We start from the raw sequence: 15379 nt of genomic DNA on the forward strand, positions 1-15379 counted from the left end.
TATTCAAACCACCACATTTTAGTCCCTGCTCCTCCTTATAGGCTTGAAGCCATAACTTAACGCAAAATGCATTTAGTCCAACTTTAAAAGTCCCCATAGTTTATCACAGTCTTAACAATGTTAAAAGTTCAAAGTTCATAATCTCTTCTGAGATTCATGCTATCTTAACTGTAATTCCCTATACTACCAAAATAAAAAAGCACATCATATATTTCCAACATATCATGGCACAAGTTATACATTACCATTCCAAAACATCATAGTGAGGAATTACTGACCAAAGCAAGACCAAAAACCAGTTGGACACACTCCAAACTCTGCATCTCCATGTCTGATGTCCAAGCACTCTTCAGGTCTCCAACTCCTCTCAGCTTTATGGACTGCAACACACTTTCTCTTGGGCTGGCTGGCTCCACTCCCTCTGAGCAGCGCTCCTAGCATGTGTCCCACGGCTCTGGCATCTCTAACATCTGGGGGTCTCCAAGGCAACTTCAACTTCACAGCTTCTTGTTCCATTGTCAGGGATCCACACACGGTCTTCTGGGCTCCTCCAAAGGAGGAGTCTGTTCTCTAGCTCTCTCCTCTGTAGCGCTCTAGGCTCTGACTGACTCCACTGCTGCTGCTGTTCTTGGTGGTCATTCCATGGTGCTGCCATCTCAGATACACTGGGGTTTTCTGTGGCAGTGCGGCTGCACTTTCACCGATAGCCTCTCATAGGCTCTCTTCATGGTGCCAGGCCTCAACTTCAGCTGCCACCAAGGCTGTACTTTTACAAATAGCCTCTCCTAGTCTCTCACAGTGCCAAGCCTCAGCTGCTTTCCATGACCCCTTCATGCCTTCAAACCCAGTACCACCTGGGTGACTCTTACATATTACCAAGTCTGGATGTGTGTCTCTGGAACACAGCATATCTGTGATCTCAGGAAATACTTGCCAGAAAATTTTACCTCAGAGTGTTACTGGTTTCTTTTTAATCACCAGTAAGTTCTTAGCTCCAGCTAGCCAGCATTAATTGTCCCAATAACCCCTTCTATTCTCGACGCTAAAGCCAGAGCCATGTGGCTGAAGCTGCTGAGTGTTGCTTCTTGCTGGGACTGGAACATGACCCCCTTATTCTATTACATCTTTACCAGCTTTCTGTTTTCAGTGATATCCTTCACTGCCTAAGCTTGGTGTCCTGGAACCTGCTCTGTAGACTGACTTTGAACTCAGATCTGCTTGCCCCTCTCTCCTAAGTGCTAGGATTAAAGGCACATGCCATCACACCGGGACCTAAACTTTTCTTTAATTCCTTTCACAAGATGGATTGTAGTTTGTTCTAGATTATAGTCAAGTTGACAATTGAGGATAGCCACCACCATCCATGCCCTTGCTTGTTTATGAACTATAGTGTGTGTGTGTGTGTGTGTGTGTGTGTGTGTGTGTGTGTGTCTGTCTGTCTGTCTGTCTGTCTGTCTGTCTGTCTGTCTATCTATCTAACTATCCATCTATCTATCTATCGAGACAGGGTTTCCCTTTGTAGCCTTGGCTGTCCGGGACTTGTTTTGTAGACCAGGCTGGCCTTGAACTCACAGATCCACCTGCCTCTGCCTCCCGAGTGCTGGGATTACAGGCATGTACCATTGTGCCAGCTGAATGGCGCTTTTATATGCACCAGGAAATTAAAAACATTCATGCAGTTTGCTTTGTGTGGCAGTCACTTTACTATAGTGGTCTAGCAAAGAACCCACAGGTAGAGTGGTCCGTTGCCTTAGTCAACTTCTGTCACTGTAACAGATCCTGGAGGTAATCAATTTGTGAAGAGAAAGAATTATTCTGGCCCAGAGCTTTGGAAGTTTTCAGTCCATGACTTGTTGGCTCAGTTAGGTTGGGAGGATGGGCAGGCAGCAGAAGCATGTGGGCAGAGCAGCCAGTCACTTCTCAGGAAGGGTAATAGGTTCCCTCAGGGTATCCTTTCAATGACTTACAGACTTCCTGACAGATCCCCACAGCGCCATCCTGAGAATGAAGCCCCATCAGTGTGTATCCTCAGAAAACTCCATAGCGCATGGATATTAATCTTCTTACCCCCACCCCACAGCTGTTAGGTAATATTCATATTAATGAACTAGATTTAATAACCCATTCTATAGTGTTGATATATTTCAGAGCATTGTGCTGTGCACAATAAATATATAAAGTTTTTTTTAATCAATTTAAGATTAGTGAAGGCTACCAACAGGAATGCAATTTAGGGATATAAAGCATGCATAGTGGTCCTGTCGGGGTGGCAGGTTCGTCTGCAACTGTACCATTAGGATGGGTGTGAGCTCGCTCAGGGCTACCTGTACCATTGTGGTGCTGAGGTTGGGCAGCATGTACTTAGGCTTGGTTTTGAAACATTTTTGGAGCCTTATAAATCTTCATAATTATTTTTTCCGTGAGATGGAAATGTAATAGGGAAGGAAGATGTTCAAGGTCTAAGGAAAGTTAAATAGGTTCATACATTTGCTAAGGGAGGGATGGGTGGCCCAGTTCAAATGTAAGGTGCTCCCTGACTCTTTTTGCTGATTTGTGATTTTTGTTTTTAGTTGCTGGAGCTTTGCTACTCTCAAGTCTTTGTTTTGCAGTTTCCTCAGTCTTCCCAGAACAGTAAGAGTGGGGGCCAACTGTGGTTTGTGACTTGGCCAAGGGAATGCTGTGGCTGCTTTGATCTTTTATCTAGACCACTAGAACCTTTTCTGTGTATCTGCTCTTTGGAGTCTCAAGTAACTTCTCCTTTGCACTCTTAGCTTGGCCTAACTGATGCAGGAGGCCAGCTTTCTGCCTGTCTTGCCATTCAGTATGGCTTTCCCACTAACCTTAATCATTTCTGTTCTTTTAAAACATTTATTTTTACTTTGTGAGTGTTTTGCTTTTGCCTGCATGTATGCATGTGTATTGTGAGCATGCCTGTACCCACAGAGGCATTGGGTTTCTAGGAACTGGAGTTATGATGGTTGTGAGCCGGGAATTAAGTACTGGGACCCAAGCCTGGGTCCTCAGCAGAGTAGTAAGTTATCTTAACTGCGCAGCCATCTCTCCAGCCTGGTTTCCTTTTTGAAGTTGAGAGGTTTGTATCTCACGTCTTCACTAGAACATTGGTCTCATTTCAAAATTGCATCTAGATAAATGCTGTCTTATCTACCAGAGCATGATTCCTGGTAACACAAAATGGTTATGACAGAGGCATCAGAGCTCGCTGCTTTTTAAGTGTGTGTGTGTGTGTGTGTGTGTGTGTGTGTGTGTGTGTGTGTGTATCATCCTCTAGTGTCATTTCCTTAGTCGGTGTCCACAAGTAGGCACTGGTTTTTAAACTATTTTATTTGGGGTTCTTTAAGCCTCTACCTCCCTTTCAACCCTCCAATCTTAGGTAGGAGAGAAAGAAGGTTGAAAGGGAAGGGGGCATAGGTCTCTTTAGACTTAGTTCTGGCTGGTTAGGGTTGTCAGGTTCTTTGGGCAATTCCAATCTCAGTGGTCAGGATATCCAACAGCAGCCTTCTTCTTTCTCCAACCTAGTCCTTGAAGCCACCCCACCCCTCACCCCAGCATCCCTTGAAGTCCCCTTCCTCTCTCTGGGCTCTGGTATTTATATCCTCCCAGAGTCCTCAGAATTTAACTGCAGCTGGCAAAGACCACATCTCTCTTTGAGCTGCATGAGGCTGTTATCAACTGTGGTTGAACTAAGCCAATCCCATATTCCACACTTGGGATTAAAACAAAAACCTGTTTACATAGCATAAACTGAATTTTTAAAGAAACTAAAATTTCCACTACAGTCCACCTTACTTTTTGGGACAGGGTCACTCCCTGGCCTGGAACTGGTACTAGTGGACTCAATTGGCTAATGAGCCGCAGGGATCTACCTGCCTGTGCCTCCAGGCTTATAACCACATTCATACCACTTAAGACAAAACAAAAAAAATGGGTTCTGGAGATTGAATCAGGTTTTCAATCAAGCACTGTCCTGACCGAGCTGTCTCTCCAGCCTTTGCGTTTTTCAGACTGTGCTTAGGTATGAGTGGAAGCAAAGCTCTACGTGAGGAGGGGCCAGCAGTGGGGTCACTGCATCGTGTGGTGGCTCTGTTGAGGCCTTTACATACATTTTCCACATGGGTGTATTAATGTACTTTCACTGTAGAAAAGTTTCCGTCTTTGCTACAACCCTCTTGCTTGTTTATTGTGAGGCGAGGTCTTGCAATGCTACCCAGGCTGGCCTTGAACTCCTGACACCCTCTCCCCTGTCCGGCTTTAGTATGCTAGGTTTGCAGACTGGCACTCATTTATCTTTTTGGAGGTGATCTTGGTGATCTCACATAGTTGGCTCCTTGTATGTTGTCCTTTAACACTCCACCCCCACCCCCACGCAGACACAATAACAGCAACAGCCTGAGGAGATGACTCAGTGGGTGACTTGCCTGCTGCACAAACATGGAAAAAGCTGAGTGTGGAGATGGCAGGTAGTGTTGGGGATGTGGAGACAGGAGGATCCCAAGAGCTCATAGCCACGAAACCCGAAGGTGGGATGCATCAGAGGGAGATACCCATGGTCAGTCTCCAGCCTTCACACATGCATGCACAGGTGCACCTCCCACACCTGTACACACTCATATACTCTCCTCCCTTTGTGCGTCCCTCTGACATTCTCCCCACCCCCACCCCCACAAGAAAGAGGAAAAAATGGCTCTCCATGCCCACCCTTTGCCAGTCAGCTGTTCTCTTGCTGTTGGTTGAGCTCCAGGCCCTGGAACAGGTTCGACTGGCCCATGCTTTCATTCTGCAGCGTGTCCCCTTGCTCTGCTGATTACTATCGTTTGCTGCCTAGAGGTCTTTAGTTTGATGTCATCCAATGTATTCTTTTGCAACTGATTGTCATGCTATCTTTCTGTAATTATGTTCTTCCTTCAGCAGATTCATCTGCATTTATGCTCCTTAATTGTTTTATTTAAGCCCCTTTTATAAGAGTATGTCCTTGCTCTATTAACCGTCTGTTGGTGCTGTTTAGATCAGTCCCGGTTTTTGCTATCCTTGTGCCACACTGCACAGTGTTTGCCTGTGCTTTTGACTCTCCCTCTGCGATCTCAGTGGCATGTGCCCCTGAGAACTGGTGCATTCTGAGGCCTGTGTTGGGCTGATTCCTATTCTCCTCCTGTGGGAAGGTGTGTGTGCTTAGCATCCCCTGGGTACTATGTGAAGTCATGGTCTGCAGTTAAGGAGACATGAGTAGCCACGTCAGTGCCTGTACGTTTAGTTAGTTTGTTTCAACGGGACAGCTTTGGGTGAACCCTGCCTGTTGAGCTCAGAGCAAATGACCCTTTAAGGAACTCTTGAAGTATGCTTTTCTGTGTTCTAAACTTAAGTGTTGTGTGATAAAGTCATAATTATGAAATCATCACTTGGCTTTAAGCCAGCATTTCTCAGGTTGGGTTTGCCGTCACCATGGTGACTTTATTATACTTTGCTATTTTCACTGCTTTGGCCATAATATGCGTGAGCCCAGAGCGGAAGTGGGCAGATCTCCAGTGCTTCTGCAAGATGTAGGTGCTAGCAGCAGTCGAGTCATTGTGGCAGTGCCTCTGTGTTTGTAACTTTTTAGTGAATAAATGAGTACTTGAAAGGCGTCTTAGCTTGAGTTCTTATCAAGCAACAGTGCTCAGTGGGTGTAGCATGGTCTTCCTCTGAGTGTGAAGGGTGCTTGGAAGAGCAAGCTGCCAGACACTGCTGTGGGCCACGTGATCACCACGCACAAGCAGGCCCTTCCTTGTTTCCAATAGTCATCACTGGAAAGTAAATGCAGCGTATAAATTCATTGGGCTTTGACATGGTATTAGTAAGTGTCTAATTTTTTGCTTCACAATTGTGCTTATGCCATAATCTCATTTGAATACAATGTCTTGCAGGTGCTGACCTTAAGGAAAGAGCCAAAATGCATTCCAGTGAAGTCGGTCCCTTTGTCTCCAAAATACGAGGAGTGATCAATGACATCGGTAAGCACAGCCATGTCCTCCGCATGCCAAGGATGGGCTTTAAGTCACAGTTGTCTTCATGTGCTGGGGTCAAATGCATAGTTAGAGATAGTCATAAACTGTGGTGCTTACGCACTTAATGTATGTGAGATATTTCATGAAGGATGCCTCAGCTGGTGAAGTGCCACACAAGAAAGAGGACTTGAGTTTGATCCCCCAGAACACAAGTGAAAAGCTGGGTGCAGCCATGTACACCTGTGTTCCCCCACACTGGGGAGGCAGGAGCAGCAAGCCTCACCTAATGGCAAGCACCAGGCTCAGTCAAAGACTGACTCAGAGAAAGGTAGAGAGTGAAGGAGGAAGACACCTTGCCACTGACCTCTGGCCTCCACGCACGTGCGCACATGAGCACCTGCACGCACACACACATACACATACATACTTCCTTTTTTTCTCTCCTCTCTTTAGATTTTTGATTAGTAGATTATTAATCAAGAGTTAGGCAAGGTGTGCAGGCCTGTAGTGTCGACATTCAGCAGCTGGATGAGGCATCAGGATAGGAGGATTGCAGGTGAGGCCAGCCCACCAAACCTCATTCTGAGCAAACAAAACAAAAGAGGAAAGCTAAAACTGAGAGAAGACAGGCAGTGTGCCAATGCGGTGTCAGTCAGCATCGTAAGATAAAGAACATGGTTAGTTATGGTTCTTAAAACTGCTGTCTCTATATAAGATAAAGTGATACACACTGGCAAATCTGGCAATATTAGCAAAATTAACATTGCTGATATTTCTCTCACTTCGCTGTGAACCAAAAGGACAAAAACTGATAAATTATTTTTAAAAATTAGAGATCTGAATGACATGCCTGTCAAGTTTGATTTTATAGACTCAACCCTAAGCCAGTGGGCATGTATTATTCTTACAGAATCTTTGTAAAAATGCGCTCATCCGGAATCTAAAGCTGGTTAAGTTTTCAGAAAATTGATACACAGACACGTTGTTCTCTGTTCGCAGTTTATAGAGTATATAGTACACACAGTAGCTAGAGGCTAGAGAATCGTGCACTTAGCAGTTGAGGAGGAGCCTGGGCAGAGTCGCGAGTCTGAGGACACGCTGTGAGACTGACCCTAAGACTGAGCAGTTAACATTACTGGATGTCGCAGTCATGAGAGCTGGTGTAAAACTCCTGAAGGACACTCGCAAGCTTAGGTTCATGTCTACAAGAGAAAACCCATTGGTAACAAATAGCCAGGCACTAGCAAAGGCTAAAAAAGCAAAGGAAGTTTCAGGAAAGCAGCAATGAAAGGACCGGATATTAGTGACACACAAGACAAAGAATGACAAGGTAGGCCAGGCCAGGTCACTCTTCAGAGAGTGGAACGTAAGGGTGGTTTCCATTGGAAGAAGCTAAATTTGACTCATGACATTAGGCAATTAAAATAAAATCATATGTTCATCTTAGAGTAGTGAGAAAAGCTTCGGAGAAATGTCAGCTTGTATTCATGGAAAAGCTGAGTAAATGGGCGCAGAGGAAACTTCTTCAGCCTGAGTGAATGCGTGCTACTTCATGGTAAAGTGTTTGAAGCTGTCTCCTGAGCTCAGAAGCAAGGCAGGAGAGACCTGTGGCTTCCTCTGTCAGCGTTTTTCCAGAGCCCTGCATTCTGGGGAAAGGAGGGAAACAGAAACAGAATAAAAGACACTGAAAGAGAAAAAAAAAACAAGACACTGAAAGATAAAGTCATTAAAAAGCAGAGCATTGTGATAAGACGGCAGGCATGAGACTTGTAGTACAAATGATTAGTTGTTTCCCTTTGTCACAACAGGCAAAAGCTGTCACAAAAAGTGCCTTTGGCTCTCGGAGCACATGAAACACGTCCAGTGATGAAAATGTCTTGTAAGATAGGGGAGTGTGTATCCTCTCTTCACATAGGATTCAGTTTCAAGAAGGTGATTCTCATAAATGCTGCAGAGTAGATGGACTCACACTTGAGTTCTCAGCTTTGATTTCTGAGAGGGTCTTACAGATCGGAGTGGCCAGGCAGAAAGGACAAGAAGCCATGCTGCAGCGCAGTGCTGCAGGCTTTAGTTAGTGAGGCACAAGCCAGTGTGCTGAGATGCTTGCATTGGGCACACAGGTAACCACACCCATCCAGGTGGGGCAGCTCACAGGACATGCTGAGGAATAGCGTACTGTTAATATGCCCAGAGAGGAAACAAAAATTTATGATGGGGTGAGGTTCTTAAAAAGGAATGAAAAGATGAATAAACTCTGTCAACATTAAATTAAGAACATCAGTTTATTAGAATGTGCTGGGAGAAGTACTTGAAACAGCTGTGAGATCCTGTGGGAACCACACAGGATCAATAGGCAGCCTGGAAGCCTGCAAGCGGAAACTCAGGGAAGCGGATACAGAAAGCCTCACCCCTAACTAAGAAGCTGTTTGCAATTAATACTTGTGAGGGAAAGGATCAGCTTTTTATAGTGGAGTGTCACTAGCTCCCTGGTTGGTTGGTCGGTCTGTCTAACCATCTATTATGTTTATGTGAACGTTTGTTCTGCTTTGCAATTTTTTTGTCTTACTGTTTTTTTGGGGGGCAGAAGAGGGATGGAGGGGAAAAGAGAAATTATGAGCATGAAATTGGGTAGATAGGGAGGTAGGGAGGATCTAAGAGTTGAGGGGTGGGGGAAAATAATCAAAATATATTGTGTGAAAAAAGAATTTAAATAAAAAAGTCCCTCACATTGTAGGGCAGTGGTTCTCAACCTGTCTAATGATGTGGCCCTTTAATACAGTTCCTCGTTTTTAAATATATAAAATAAGATATGAAATATGCACCACACAGCAGATACTATATGGAGAAGCTTATTATATGAGCATGAGGGGAGAAGGAGGGGGCACCCCAGAGAGGTTGGTTTGTCCTTTTATGTACTCCTGGGCAGCGAGATACCCAGCGGCAGGTAGGCAATGACATAACATGTTGTTAGGCAGACTGGGGCAGTATCTTAACATTCCTCCCTTTTCCTATAATTAAAAAAAAAAAAAATGAGGACAAGCCTGCATGTGAGCATTTTTTACTTCTAGGGTCCAGTCTGCCAGCAGGCAGGGTATGGCTTCTAGGCCACTGTGGGATCAATGTCCTTTTTTGGCTGCAGCAGCTGCAGGACCAGTGTCCCTTTTCTGGCTGCATCTGAAACAGGTTCCTGGTGGAGCTGGCTCAGGCTGGACCCTGGCAGGAGAGGGTATTGTAGACATCTATTTCCTTGCCTTAGGGCAGTGGCCAAGGCCTGAAGCCACTGAGCCTGTTGTAGCTGAGCCTGTCAGGAAGGCTTCTCTTGGGCTTTAAACATTTTAAAATTATTTTTATCAGTTTCTATATGGGGGCTTAGGAACCATCCTTAGTCTTTTAGTTAAGATGGCAGTGAGACCATGGTCTATCGTAAGAATATTTAGATAGACAAACTCTGTTTATAGTTTATCTGAGATATGCAATATGAAATATGTGCCACGTAACATATGATATGGAGAGATTTATTAAATGAAAGGAGGAGGGGGGAAGGGAGAGAGGAAATGAAAAATAAGAAAGACAGGAAGAGAGTGAAAGAGGGAGAGCAAGAGAGAGAGACATGAGGAGGGTTTGTCCTTTTATATACTCCTGGGCATGGACATGCCGAGTGGCAGGTAGGCAATGACATCATAGGTTGCTAGGCAGACTGGGGCAGAATCCTAGCACTCATGGTGGTGACCCTCAACTATAAAATGATTTTCATTGCTACCGTTATGAATCATATTGTAAATACCTGTGTTTTGTGATGATCTTAGGTGACCCCTGTGCAAGAGTTGTTCCAAAGGGGTCACAACCCACAGGTTGAGAACCATTGGTTTAGGGGTTTACTAACTGGGTTCAGCCTCACTAGTGGTCACAGACTTACAGACCGTCTCAATCTCAGTGGGAGGTTGTACACCTCAGATCATCTGGACCGGGAGGCCTGAGGTGCATTATACAGTCACAGCCCTCCCTGACAAGATGGCTCTGAATGAAGGTCCAGGGTTCAGTGTCCCAGATCCAATGGTGGAGGAAGAGAATGGACCCCAGCAGGGTGCCCTCAAATGCGTGTATATGTGCGCACACACAATAAGTAAGCAAATAGTAAGAGCCCATCGTGTGTAGCTAAACTGTCAGAGAGATGCCTTGGAAAGTTTCCCCTCAGACACCTCTGTGGAGTGGAGCACTGACTTACCGCAGTTTAGCTATAGTCTCTGCCACGAGGGGCAGAATCTCTGGTGTGACATCATAGGGCATGGGTAATGTACCTGAGTTTAAAGTGCTGTTTGTCATTTATACATGTAACCACTATGTTCATTTTAACTGCACACAGTGTTAAACTCAGAACACAGGTACAACCTACAGGAGCTCTGCCTCCTGCGTGGGCACCCGCTGAGTAGCTTCAGTTCTTGTCAGTGTTCAGTATTACTCTGCCATTATAGCTGTCTGACTTTTGTCCCACTTGCTCAGAACTTTTGCGTGGTGTTGCCACGCAGGCCGAGGCCGAGTGCTCCCCATGTGTCCATGCTCTTTGCCATAGGACAACTTGGCTTTCATTTTAACTGCATTGTGCTGAGAACTACTCGAGGAAGAAGAGTTTTGAGTTTGCCGATTGTTCGCCTGTATGCTCACTGTGTCTTCTGTCTACGTCTGAGTGCCAAGGAAGAATCCCGGGAAGGAAGACCAAGCCTTTAGGGGTTATGTATCTTCTTTATGAGTTGCTGGCACTTCTGTTGAGTCTCTGGTTGCTATGCACATCGTGACTCTTGGCTGTGAGCACTCTACTTTTTAAATTTTATTGTCTGTCTCTCCATCTCTATCTTTGTCTGTCTGTCAGTCTAACCATCCATGTATCTCTCTATGGTTTTCACTTTTGAGACAGGGTTTCTCTGTGTAGCCCTGGCTGTCCTGGAACTCACTCTATAGACCAGGCTGGCCTCAAACTCAGAGATGCGCCTGCCTCTGCCTCCCGAGTGCTGGGATTAAAGGTGCATTCAGGAAGACCACTCTAGACGTTGTCAAGACCAAAAAAGGGAATTCCCTTCAGTTCTCCTTGGTTTTTTGATCTTTTTAATTCCATAAGGAAGTCCTGATGCAGTGTTTATTGTAGGCTTTGATAGTTTCTCAGCAGCTGCCATTCCTTCCTGTGTGAGTGTGGTCACTGCAGGCATGCAGAGTTATGTACACATCTTTAGACCTTCCTTTGACTCTTACACAAGACATGTATGTACATGGCGCTCATCACTTTGCCCATGCCGCCTTGTTAAGGCTTTCCTCCAGGCTTGGCTGCAGTGCCCTGCCTGTGTATGTTCCCACCCCAGCTCCTGTCTCCTGCTTCTGATGCAGTCCTTGCTTCTGGCTCAGGGTTCGCTATGTCCTGTCTCCGTACTTTTCTGATTTTGGTGACTACTTTTTTTAAAGACATATTTTCATTAAAAAAATGTGTGTGTGTGTGTGTGTGTGTATCTGTGCACATATCAGTCAGTATAGCTACCCTCTGAGTCCAGGGCAGAGTGCTGGGTCTCCTGGAGCTGGAGTTCCAGGCATTTGTGAGCTACCTAGTGTGAGTTCTGGGAACTGACCTGGGCTGCGGTGTAACAGTGGTATGTACTCTTAACTGCTGAGACACTTCGCTAGCCCTCTGATTTTACTTTTTGAAAATAATTACAACTGTCTTAAATACTTTTCTGGCTTGCCCCGCTCTGTGGCTCCCCATGTGGCCAGGGCCCCCTAGTGCCTGCCTGGTCTTTACATTTCACCTCTAGTGGCATCAGTCTCTTTTTATTTGTCCTCTGGCTTCCTTTGTTATGAGGTGGTTTTTCCTCCATCTTTCCTGGCTAAACATCAAGTTAATCTCTTGTCTTTATGTATTAGTACAGTCCGGAAGCCAGGATGGTCCTGTATCCAGATGTGGAGGGAGAGGCCGCCTCAGCAGGTGGCTGTCCTAGAATGCCTTGCCACAAGGAGCACTGCTGCTCTTTCCTTCCCACCAGAGCCTTCCAGAGCTGCCCCCACTGTATTTGAATTTCAGCCTAGTGTTAGCATTTAGGTGTCAGAAGGTTGTCTGTGTCTGTGGGGTTAAGGTGGTCAGACTTCCAGTCTTGGCTTCTCCCATGGGAGGGTGGTGGCGTTCCCCTCTGGCATGCTTGCTGCCATCCAGCAGCACTCCGTGTTGCAGAGCCCAGCCTGCCAGCCTTCAGTGGAGCCTACCCAGCCTGCCAGCTCTGCTCAGGGACTGTTTTTGTTCTGTTCTTGTGGTTTCTTTGGAAGTTCAAGGGAAGGGAGAAAGCACCTTAAGTCAAAAACAGATTTAACTGGATCTAGGAATTATTCAGAGTTCATTGTGATTTTGTTAAGAGGGATTTTATTTCTATTCTTGATTTTGGTATTCAGACTTTTCATCATACTGTATGTGGACCTTTCTTTTAATTGTTTAAAATTACATTTTATTATTTATTTGTGTGAAGGTCAGGGTGTTAGTTCTCTGCTTTCACCACGTGGGTCCCAGCACTGGAGCTTAGGGAGTCAGTGCTGCCTGCAAGAGTCTTTACCCATCGAGTCATCTTGCTGACACCAGCCTACTAGTCCTGAAGCAGAACCAGGTTTAAAAAGTCACATAACCGGCACGTAAGTCACGTCCCCAGCCTCCTCCGTACAGTCAGGTTGTGTGCCTTTCTCCAGCCTTACAGTTGGCCTCTGCCCGCGGAGTGAGAGGAGCCACACCACCTCCAGTCCTGCGCTGACTCCAGCCTCACTGGGTCTGGATATGCTGTGGGCTCTGAGCTATACCACAGGCCTACCATGCTTTTCCTTCTCAAAATAGCTCAACTCTTTAATTATTGCCCTAATTATATTTTTAGGAGCATTTCAAAGGATTATTATCTTCCTTGTCATACCTGGCTCACTTCCTGGAATGACACTGAAAATAGTTTCTGATCCCACTGTTGCGTAACACTGAGTCATGGTTTCCTGTTGTAGCTGGGGCCCTGGTATTTCATTTCCTGCTTTAGGTCCTTTGTAGCATGCACAGCTGCCCGCTGGTATTCCCTCAGGCCTCTGTATGGTATTCTGCCTTTCCAAGGGTGAATAGCCTTAGAATTTGTAGTATTGTAAAATACTAAATGGAGTAAACTATCTAATTAAATAACTTTTTAGTAGGAAACACTTCATAGCCAGCATTCTGCCATGCTAGTTTATGTTACCATTTGAAAGTTCCAGGAGTGATGTGGGCTCAGTTACTCTTTTCCTTGTCCTTTTTGGATTCCAGTTTGTATTTCTTAAATGTTGCAATGCTAAATTCGTTGTTCTCTTTGGAAAATTTAATTTCTGAAACTATAAATGTCAAATTTAAAAATGTTTTTTTTTTATTAATTCCACAATGCATGATCATAATAGGAAAGGGCTAATACTTGTACCGCCTGACTTCAGATTCTATGTCTGAGGCCAACGTCTCCTCTCCTGCCTCCAAGCTGGACTCCTGGTCTAACAGTCATTGTGTCTTGCTAATATGATCAGCCTGTTTCTTACACCATTTCTTACTTGTGTGCTTGGGGCCTATACTCACTGACTGATCCATCACATTTGTCTGTTTTTGCGTATGGTGGTCTGGCTGTGCAGCCTGAGATCAGGGCCACACTATCCTGAACTCCAGCTACAGGGGGCTCAGAAACCTTTGACCTCTGCAGGCAACTGCACTCTTGCGCACATGTACACACGCACACTCATGTGCATGTGCATACACAGACACAAATAAAAACAAGCAGTCACGCCGGGTATGGTGGCACACGCCTTTAATCCTAGCACTTGGGAGGCAGAGGCAGGGGGATTGCTGTGAGTTTGAGGCCAGCGTGGTCTACAAAGTGAGTCTAGGACAGCCAAGGCTAACACAGAGAGACCCTGTCTCTAAAACAAACAAACAAACAAACAAAGCACACACAAAAAAAACAAGCATTCACTAGTGAAAGCTTTACAAATTATAACAGGATATATTTCTTTATTAGTTTGTTGGAAAAAAAATGACTCTTTCCTAGAAATATTATGAAAGAGAATGTTTTCTGCAGACTGAAAAAGAGAAGTGAAGGTGGCTACTTCATACCAAACAGTATGGCGTTGTAAAGGCCCCACTGTCACTCCCCAAACCCCAACACAGGCTCATTTCTTGGCCTTTTGTAACGTCTACACAGCTCTTGAAGGTCACCAAGTCCCACTCATTCCTGTGTGTAGGAATCTGCCGTGCTGTCAGTCTGGAAGGCTTGGGAGGAAGGGCTGTCACACAGGCCATGCTTCCTCTGTGTTGCCTGAGAACTGAGTGAGAGGAGGCTTGGCCTTGAAGGACGGGACAGATTCAGATGCTGCTGCCCATGAGCATGCTGTGGGGAATGTCAGACAGTCACTGTCTCCAACAAGGACAAGGTGAATACTACAAGTGTGTTTTGTGAATTTCACCTGAAAACCAGAAAAAAGTAATGACAAGGGCATATTAAACTGAGCAGTTCCTGGGGTCACCTACCGCTCTTACAAGGGAAATAGGTGGTTGTGAGGCACCTAATGAAGCACTCATATCCTCAGCAAGAGCAGTCAGTGCGCTTAGCTGCTGAGCCATCTCTGCAGGCATCAGAGAATATGTTTTGATCAAATCCATTTCCATCTCCTCCCTTCCCTCTCAACTTTATGCGCCGCCCACCCTGAGTGCTACCCAAATGTACATGGGTAGGACCACCTTCTGGAACAGGCCTTGTAGTGCCTGTATCCCTGCCAAAAGCTGACACCCCCCCACCCCCCACCGCAGCCATCAGTTGCTAGAGGTGGGGCCTCGTGAGTTTCTCCCCTATGTGTGGAGTGGCCTTGGGTCCAGCAAATGGTTCGCTGCAGACGTCTATGGCCGCTGGCTTTTACAGTCTTTCTGTCACTTCTTCCACAATGATTCTTGAGCTCTGGGGTATGAAAGAGATGTTTTGTTTTGAGCCTTACTCTCTACACGTTGACCAATTGTGGGTCTCTCTATTAATCTTCATCTACTGCAAGAAGAAGATCTTCTGGTGAAGGTGGAGAGAGGTACTCATCTTTGGATATAATGATAAGAACGTAGGGCACAATTTATTATTATGGCCACTTAGGGGAATAACTGTATTAGCTTCCCTCCTGTGGCCTGTGACTTAGCCAGCCATAGGTTTTGGGCCCAGTTAGCAGTACGTGGCATGTGTCGTCTCCTGTGGAGTGGGCTTTATCAGAGAGTAGTCATTTACTACAATAACATTCATGACATTATTGAGCCAGTGGGCAAGCATGTCTTGCCAGGCCAGTTGCTTTTGCAGCTCACAGGATTCCACCCCGGGTAAGATTGTTGATAT

General features: G+C 45.5%; 1 protein-coding gene across 4 annotated transcripts in view; it reads left to right on the plus strand.

Annotated features, from left to right (window-relative positions):
- AUH (AU RNA binding methylglutaconyl-CoA hydratase) overlaps window positions 1-15379 on the plus strand; it is a 93212-nt gene that overhangs the window by 23247 nt on the left and 54586 nt on the right. For all 4 annotated transcript variants that reach the window (XM_084796942.1, XM_084796943.1, XM_084796944.1 and 1 more), the window contains one exon: window positions 5919-6005. In XM_084796942.1, coding sequence (XP_084653068.1) covers window positions 5919-6005 — 87 coding nt within the window. The remainder of the gene's footprint in view (window positions 1-5918; window positions 6006-15379) is intronic.

This window comes from Acomys minous (genome assembly GCF_964271855.1).
Source record: "Acomys minous genome assembly, chromosome: 9".
NCBI lineage: Eukaryota > Metazoa > Chordata > Mammalia > Rodentia > Muridae > Acomys > Acomys minous.